Raw genomic sequence first — 9,730 nt, forward strand, 5'->3', positions numbered from 1 at the left:
TGTATCTATTTAAAACGTCTTAGGCATAGGGTGGAGAATGTACAAAAGCTAAATCGAAGCAGACAGACATTTATTTGTGTAACTTTCAGAAAGAGGCATTGCACAATAGCCACAATCAGTGGGAAACAGCTTACCAGTCATTCAAATCACGTAGATGATTTCCTGCCAAGCAACAAGAGGCATAACAAGATTAAGGGAAGCACACAGTACAGTATTACATTCTTAGTTTATATTTTCTGCTGAAACACAAAGGATTTTTTTTTCTGCTCTGCAACACGTTGATTTTCAAAATGAGAACAAAAATAATCAAGTTCAGCATGTTGTCAGTCCGATTACAACGGATTTTTCCACTTTCCCTCTGGGTTTTTTTTTTTTTTCCTGAAGGCATACAGCGTTTAACAGAATGAAGAGAACAGGTAGAGAAATCAGGCACTGTTGCGCAATATAGCTGATGACAATCCAATAATCTTAAAAGTATACATTTAAATATCTTTTTTTACATTTCACACAATAATTTTGCTAAATGAAATGCACCTAATTTAATAAATAAGGATACTGAGGTTAGTGTTTTTTTAACTGAGACACACAAGCTAGGTAGAAGCTTAGCCTAAAAACTAAACAGAAGGGGACAGTTTAGCTTTTGACTAATTGTGTATTTATGTAATAATAATGTGTTGGAAGTAAGATCCAATTTTGACAAAAGATCCAGGCTGAAATGATTCTGCTCACTACTTTTTTTATGCTTTTTGTCAAGAATTTTCAGAAAACATTACCACGTAATGCATCCATATATCATTCTTTCTACTTTCTTAGCATAACCATGTTTCCACAGTAGCTCAGTGAGCAAACAAATGCAGCTCGAATGCATGCTTGCCTAGTAGTATTTCTCTTTTACTGTCACATGTTCATAATTGCTTAATGCATTGCATTTACTTTGAGGTGGAATCCTGATTTAAACTTTATAAGAAATCAAGCAATAAGAAAACCATCTCCAGAGACATTTTCCTTTGTGTTAAGCTTCCCTGGCACATGTAGGCAATCAGTTTTTCCAAATGGTATGCCTGAAGGGCCATAAAAAGACAATGGAGAAAGAAAACACTTAAAACTAATGAAAACAAAAAGTAAGGTAAAAAGCACAATGCCAGTTACATAAGGCTACAGAATCACAATTAGAGCCAGAAAAACAAGAAATATTGAAAGTATAAAACATTGTACTGTTTTTGAAAGCACATAGGTATCTTTCAAACAAACCTGAAACAAAGTGAATGTTTGTGTAGGACTAACTAAAGCAGGAAAGCACAACCAGATCTTGTCTTCAACAGTATCATCTGAAAATGTCCTGCAATAATCACTGAATGTACCATTTTCATGACAAAGAACATCTTTAAGATGAAACGTGTGAAATGATGTGTGGCCGCTTACTGGTAACAGAAAAAGGATGGAGTGAGGACTTTATAGTCTCTATAAATGTATTTTGAGGAAGTAAAAAGGTCGAAAAGAAGTTTCTCCATTGGAAGTACTTTGTCCAAGGATTTTGAAATAAAAGTAATGTTTGAATTAAAATACTATAAAACCCAAACATAAGAAGAGGAACAGAACGCAGTTTATGTTGCAGCTACTACAAATAGTTTGATCGGTGGCATCCCTGAGGTAATCATTGTTTATGAGCATAAGGTTTTTAAGTGAAAGTACTTTATTTTTACTTTTCATGTGTTTTAACATTTGGAATGTACCTCGCTATAGCTACATTTATTTCTATGACAATAATTGGCAAACATTTAAAAGTTCCAACACTACAGTGTGCTTAAAGAAGTAAAATAAGAACTTTTATTTCTTATTTAAGTTCTTAACTTATTTTAAGAAAAAAAAATATCAATGCAGAAATGTGATTTTGTATGGCTATGCAGATCAATGTGGTAAATGCCAGAATTTGTATTTCAAATTACAGTTTTTATTCCAAGTGGTCATTTGCCTCTGTGGTGAATTACGGAGGCAAAAACCCTCGCAACTGCCCTTTTAAATGCCCCCATAGGGTGCCAGTTTGTTAAGTTTTCAAGCCTTTGCTTTCAGACAGAATTTCTCCTGACATCTTCCTGGATAAATTGTCAAAGAAACATTAACTTTATGAACTCAAGCTAGAGTTCATAAAGTCACTTTTTTGGGTGTAAATTGTGTTATGCAATTATGCTTATGCTTGAAAACTTTGGCAAATTTTTGCTACATTCTTTGTAGCTTTGCTCTCACTTGATGTATTTCACACATTTCTTGGTTATTGTCACGGAAATGAATGTAGGCAAGCCTGAAAACAACTGACAAGGAAAACTTGGACTAATGATAAAGAATGTATTTTAATATACCAACAGAAAAAGGGAAGGATCAGTTCACATCATGATGTCAAGTCAGCGAAAAATGTAATAAGATGAGAATGAGTTACACAGCGTTTATTATTGCACCTAACCCTTAACTGCAACCTGCAAATCAAAAAAGGGAGGCATTTGCTCAAACCTTTTCTTACTAGTATGGCTGCTTTGTACTTAACTCTTTCCCTTCCATATTAAGCATTGTTAGTTGTGCCGATGTATTTTCATTATTCCAGATTACAATATGAGAGGAAGTGACAAGGCCAGCTGAATTAATTCACAGTTCAACGTGACCCCTTCTCTGAATTCATCAGCGCATCCACAGCTCCTATTTACTATCTCTCCATCTAGTTCAGCCTCTGTCTGGCAAAGACAATAAGAGGGGCAGATGAAGCAGAATTAACCTGACAGCTCAGTTTAATCCCACAATATCTCATTTATTTGAACAGTTTGTTTTCTCTGTCTAAAAAGCTTCAAGCCAGCTTTGTTTATGGCATCATTAACTGCCCACTGTTTCTTTAGAGTAGAAAGGTGGGTATTATACCACTTGTACACAATAGCCTGCCTTCACTTTGTTCAGTGTGTTGCTCAAGGTCATAAGTGTTTGACCGTAAGAAGTTACCACAGATTGTTGTTATTGTCGCTTCCTAACACAGTCCTGTCTTGCACATGAGATGAATACTTGTGTGAGTAGCTTGAGAGACTCAAGGATGAAGATTGTAGTGCAGCACAAGTGAATACATTTGTTTTTTCAAACAAGCCAATTTCATGACTGGACATTTTGTACCTCTATCCCTCCAAAGTTCAAAATGCATATACATATTTTTATATAGCTTCACAATAAGTGCCCAACAAGTGCACCAAAGAATGAATGTTCAAGATTTGAGTCAAAATAAAAACGTGTTTGGATAAAGATTGACCAATTAGATAGACTGAGGTTGCTCAACCCATGATTCGTACCACATAAAGGCTGGTCAGTACACAGCAGCTTATCAATACAATGTCAGCATTCATTTTCTTACCTTGGACTGTTACATTGTCGCTATCCAGATATGGGAACAAATCTTTCACAGTTTGTGTTGAGACAGGGTTTCGTTGACATGAGCGTCACTAAGTTAATGTAATTTAATTTTATTTGAAATCCAGTGTCTTTCCATCAGTTTCACAATCATTACTTAGAGCGTATTTTTAAATAATGGTTAAAGACTATGTTTACTTTATCTTGAGGACAGTTTGATAATTAGCAAACTGGCATCTCAGTCTGTCTGTAAGAAAGAAAATAAATCCATTTCCCCAAATGTTCACTGATAAGTTTACAATGTTTGTGCTAATTTCCAGATTTCAAACAAATCTCAGAAAACAGAAGTCTTGCAGTTAGTTTCTTTAACCACACATGGGAGGACAGCAGTTTTCATAGTCAAAGTCACACTAGCAGATAGCAAAGGGATGGTAGAATTTGAGTCCTTAATCTCATACTGAGTTCTTGAACATGACACGGAGGTGTCCAGTAAAATCCTCGGGAACGGTGGGGAGTCTCTTACAGAGCTGTTGTCCTCTGAACGGGAGCACACCAGTTCTCGGAAGCACTCTCTAAATCGCGTGGACAGCAGACTATAGATGATAGGGTTTACTGCAGAGCTTAGGTAGAAGAAGATGCCAGACAGGATGTGGACGTACTGATAAACATTGTGCATCACGTCGGTCCACTGGCTGACTGAGCTCCACAGAAGCCGCTCAATGTGGAAGGGAGCCCAGCAGACTCCAAATACAGCCACAACAATTGCTGCGGGATCAAGCCAGACAGAGAGAAAGGTTGTGGTTAACCTTAAAGAATGCACTGCATTTCAAGGTATTGGTATTTGTTTAAAGCGTTTGGCTTGTGGGACATGAGAAAATGTTTATCTGAGTCTTTTTCAACATATTTGAATACGAGTCATTGGCAACCTGGAGACAAATGCACTTATATTAGAAATCTTGATAAAACAATGATTCATGGCAGAAAGAAATAATTATTATACATTAAAACTCCCACATGAACCAATCTTTTAGGATGTCTAATGTGTAACCTGAAAGCCTTTATGATAATGATAAACACAGCTGTGTCTAAAGTGATAAACTTGTTTCCTGTTGTCTGAAAAGCAAATGTGAAAAAATCAACAAAAAAAAGAAAATTCAGAAAGTCATTATCCCTAAATTACAGCTCTTGCTGAGTGAATATTTGAGCCACTACCTACCAAACATAAAAGAACAATTTGTCTATTCAAGAACCATCTTACTGAAAAGGAAAAGGCTGTTACTTATCAAATGTGGAAGGTTTTATTTAATGTGTTTCAAAACGATGAAAAAGGGGATACTGTTTTCCCTTTAGCTTTACAGCAATTTAGCTTGAGGCAGAAAACAAAAATACACACATGCAAAATGTTCTTAACACCTACATGATTTGACAATCTATTTATTGCCAGTTCTGAATATTTCTCTTTCACAGTGCTTAGGTCTTGTCGTTCTTGATGCTCCCTTACATTCCTCACCTTGTTCCCTATATGTTAATCTCTTACAGGTCTCTCTCTCTCTAAAAGAGGCTTAGCAGATACAGAACAAATGTAGCTATTTATTGTGTGGATATGCAATTGGAATAACTTGTCATAGGTGGCATTTAAATATACAGTTGAAAGTCGACAGTATCCCCATTTTTTCTCATTATCTGACATTAAATTAGATTAATATCAAAACAATTTCTATTCACTTAATGCCAGAGCAATGTGAAAGATATATTTAAAAATCTCCTATCCCTTTATTTATATTCAGATGTTTCAGCATCTGAATATAAATAAGGTAACAATGCCTTTTAGCAATTTTAGAAAGCCCAAAAGATGATTAAACATTCTAAGTTTATGATATGGTAATTCGTAAAATTTTATGTAAAAACGGTAAACCTGAGTTTTATTATTTAAAGTCAAAACACCTCTAACAGTCAGTCTCAGATGGAAATAAAAAAAATAAATAAATCATGCAAGATGTCATGAATTAAATTGTGGGTCACAATAAGTCATAATTTTTGGGCATAGCTGAAACGATGTGTGCAAGGAAGCCAGTTTACAAACTTGACTGAGTACATGTTCCCAAATAAATGTTTCATTGTTCTAAACTTTTTAGTGTTGAATTTCGTAACTGAAATAAAATATATATCTATTAAAAAGACTAAAAAATATTTCAGCAGAAATGTATTTTATATTTTACAGTCAACTGAATTAGCAACTTTAAGGTCCTTCTTGTGGACGATGAAGAAGTTCATTTAACTTAACTTCTTTTTATACTCAATCTTTACCTGAATAAAGATAATAAAGTCCCTTTCAACTGCCTTTGATATTCAGGACACACACAGATGCAAGTCACACACACATACAAAACATTTAGTGACATTTATGGAATAATATTTATGATTCATGCATAAAGACAAAGATTACAGATATTGTCATAGCTTTTTATTATTTTCTTTATGTAAGTCACTATTTTTGGCCAACATACTTGGATAGTAATCAGAAAACAGGATATATTTACTTGAAATATAAACTTCTCAATAAAAACCACAACAGGTGGTAACATTTCTCCTCCATTGGAATGAAATCCATGTACGACTTGCAACCATTTCGCATTAGGAAGTGACTGAATTATTATTACCGGTAGGAGTTTTCATCACCTTGGCAACCAAACAGAGGAGAATTTTGTTGCTTTCGGCGATGCATCTACCATGTCCTGCACGGTAATGTGTTTGCAATCATTTCTGCCATTTTTCTCGGTCATTATTTGCACTTAAACATAAATTTAAATGATTGGAAATAAGTGAAATAAGTTGAAGAGAGGAGACTAACTGATCACTGCAGACCTGGAGGTTGTTTGATCATTTTACAAATGAAAGATCCCATTAGATTTTTGTAATGGGATGTAAAATTTGAATGCTGTGATTTATCTGTGTAAGAGTTTCTTCCAGTGAAGTGATGGTTATACCCATAGTAGGTTGCACTGCCAATAGGGCAAGATGATGATCTTCAATCTGAAATCCGATTTTAGCTTGTAATGGACAGGAGCTTAAAGGAAGATTCAATTTTTTAATACATTTATTATTTGTGTGTGGAGGATGTGTCCCTTCCTGCACATTTTATTTCTAATAAGCTAAGAAAAAACAATAGCAACTGTAACTGTAGCTTAATGAGAGAATTACTATATTTGATGTTTTAGTGTAGTAAATCAAGATTAAGCTTAGAAGACAATCACACAGTTTTCAGACTTTCAAGAAATTTAAATTATACTTCTTAAATTACTTCTTGTTTTTCTGCATCCTAACTTTTTTCTAGTTGTAGAATGAATGAAATATTGTTTGTGCATTAATTTTTAAACACAATTTAAATTCTCACTATTTTGTTTTTATTTGGTAACACTATTTTTGTAAGATAGTTTTCTTAAAAGCTGTGATACTGCATCCATAGTTGTTTGTATGTCTGAATTCCCAAGACTGTGCTAAAACTTACAATTTTTTTCTTAATGTTGATATTGTAATACTTTTTATCTGTTTTTCACTAACCACAAAGCTCTAATCTGAAGAAACATAAACATTAGACATTAGATAAAGATCTAACAAGTGTTTTTTTTTAGCTTTTTTCTATAACATTAAACATTTATGACCAAAATATGATAGAAAAAATGATATCAATTTTATAAATCTTTGTCTCCTTTAGAGTTCTTTTTTTTCTATCAGACATGATTCTCAGTTTCATTTCTCTGGGAGGATAATCAATAAAGTAACATGTTTCTAGAAATACTTGACAAGTGTTTTTTATTTTTTTATTTTCTACAGACCCTCGCTTGTTTATGAGAAAAACTTCGACAGGAGCACGGATACAGAGATGTGTTGTAAAACTCCCAATGATGTTCTACACATGTGCTTGGGATTATATTGGAATCTGTGGCTTGAGATAAAAGAACTTCTTGAGATAACAGACATTCAGATGAAGTACTTCTTGAATTCATGGCAGCTATTATTCACATTATGTTGAAAGACAAGATGACAAATAAAAATCAGTTTAAAATGTTTCCAAAAAATTTAGAAAAGACATCAAAGGGACAGTATGATGTGAATTCGACTTTTATGTTATTCCCTCACGAAAAACATGCCTGTTGCCTCCAACACTTCAGGCATGTTTGAGAAATCAAAGGGTTCTTTCGTGCATGTCTCTTTCATGAAAGAATCCATGTTTGAGAAATCATTTTATATCATGGCAGCCATTCAGTTGAGCAAAATGGCTGCTTCCTTTGAGGTCCATCTCCTCCTTGGAGCGGTAGTTTCCAAGTTTCTCAGCTTCCATCTCACAGAGCAGCACCCTCCCCCCTCAGATCCTTCAGAATAGCCAGCAGTAGTTAGCAAAACCCTGGTGGAACTGCGTATTACTTCTCAGTGCAATACTGGCAAAAACTATAGCAAACAGAATTAATAAAAGAGCAATGCTTTGATGACTTCCTGAAGATATAGTTTCAGAAAGAGCACAAGTGTTTAAAGAGACACATGCCCAATTTCAAGGAGTTAAATTACGAAGTCAATTTTCTTTTAAGTCATATTTGATTTTATTTTTACACCAACTGAGGGTTACAGTTCATTGATTGTATTGTGTGCCTGTAAAACACACAATACTCCTCTTTACAGAATAATCTTCCACCCCCAGTTTAAGGACTGGGGTGGACTGTAGAGGATCCAGAGCAGCTGGTTTGTATAAATTATACTCACAGAGCATCTTGACGACCTGTCCTCTGCGCCCATTCTCCCCACTAATCCTTCTCCTGGTGTTGCTGCAGCCGTTCTTCCCCAGGTTCTTCCTGGCATACCGCTTTTCTCTACCCAGATGTATGCCCATCACAAGATAGAGTATGCTAATAATCATCATAGGAATGAAGTAGAAACACACAGTTGTGATTTGCATCACCAAGTTGTAGATCCAAATGGGCTTGACCACAGCACATATGGCTGACTCCTCCATTCTCTCAGGCAAGTAAAAGAGGCCATGAAGCGAAGTGTTAGGAACGGCACACACCATCGACACTCCCCACACAACGGTGATGACGCGTTTGGCATGCTGATTGGTTGAGAGGTATCTCGTTTTCAGTGGATGCACAACAGCGATGTATCTCTCCACGCTGAGTGCTGTGACGTTGAGGATTGATGCGAAGCAAACTGTCTCGAAGAGGAAGGTCTTGAAGTAGCAGCCGCCCTCACCAAAGGGGAATGGGTAGTTCTCCCACAGGTCGTAAATCTCCAACGGCATCGCAAACATCAGGACGAGGAGATCCGACACAGCCAGGCTCACGAGGTAAAAGTTTGTGGGGTTTCGCATCTTCTTGTGCTTTGCAATCACTGCACATGTGAGAAGATTTCCAGACAACCCGGTGAGGCAGATTAAAAGGTAAACTGTTGTCACAGGGAAAAAAAAGGGGGATCGCTTGGGACCGAGGACTTCAAAAAGGTTGATTTCTGTAAACTGCTCAACAGTATTGTTCCCTGAGCCATTGAATGGCATGCTAGTGTTGTAGAGTGGTGCAGACGAAGTGGAACCCTGCAGTGAAAGCTCCATTTTAACAAGGAGGGCCGGATAAATAATGGGAGCTGACAAAAATCCCTTCTCTTGCGTCTGGTTTAGTTCAACTACTGGGACCTGAGTTGAAAAGAAAAAGAAAAAAAACGATCAAACATTTGTCTAATGATGAACAACACTGAGACAATGTTTATTGTGTTCAAATATATACATATATTTCTACTTTCATGGTAATGTTTTCATGCCCCGTTTTTTTTTTTTTTGTGAGGGAAAACCTTCATCATAAATCATCCTGGAAGAGGTAGTAATCCAACCAAACATTTTTTCCAGTGTTTAAATAATGCACTGATTAAAACAATTTGTGATCCAAAGATGACAAACAAAAAAAATGTTTGCTGCCAGTGTTTAGGTAAACTACTGATATTTTTCTGAATTTATAAAAGTATAGAGTTATAAACTTTTCCTACTAGTCTATGCATTCATTATTTTTAAGCTTATTTCTGATAATATTACCTGGTTGGCAACATAGGATCTGCTATGACTAAAACAAAACATTTGAGTCTATTTGCATAAATGCAATAATAAAGATTGTTGACACCACATTTAAATTATACCTGCATTTCAAGTTTTGGTTGTGATTTTGCAATAATTGTATTATTGCAATTGCTCCAATAATACAATGCCTTTCATTCCCAATGTTAGGCATTTTGCATGTTGCAAAAGAAACAGCAGACAATGAACTAGCAGATTTCTTCATGTGTTGGAAAATGTATCTTTTAATGGGGTTGAAAT

General features: G+C 35.5%; 1 protein-coding gene across 1 annotated transcript; it reads right to left on the minus strand.

The window, feature by feature from the left end:
• Positions 1-53: 53 nt before the first annotated feature.
• On the minus strand, positions 54-9,075 carry nmur3 (neuromedin U receptor 3). The gene is made up of 2 exons (XM_015007341.2): positions 8,137-9,075; positions 54-4,143 (listed from the first exon to the last, which is right to left on the minus strand). Exons 1-2 carry the CDS (start codon positions 8,975-8,977, stop codon positions 3,713-3,715), a joined length of 1,272 nt encoding a protein of 423 aa, XP_014862827.2. The 5' UTR covers positions 8,978-9,075; the 3' UTR covers positions 54-3,712.
• Positions 9,076-9,730: the final 655 nt, after the last annotated feature.

This window comes from Poecilia mexicana, unplaced genomic scaffold, assembly GCF_051168715.1.
Source record: "Poecilia mexicana isolate PSO_F unplaced genomic scaffold, ASM5116871v1 scaffold_5, whole genome shotgun sequence".
Taxonomy (NCBI): domain Eukaryota; kingdom Metazoa; phylum Chordata; class Actinopteri; order Cyprinodontiformes; family Poeciliidae; genus Poecilia; species Poecilia mexicana.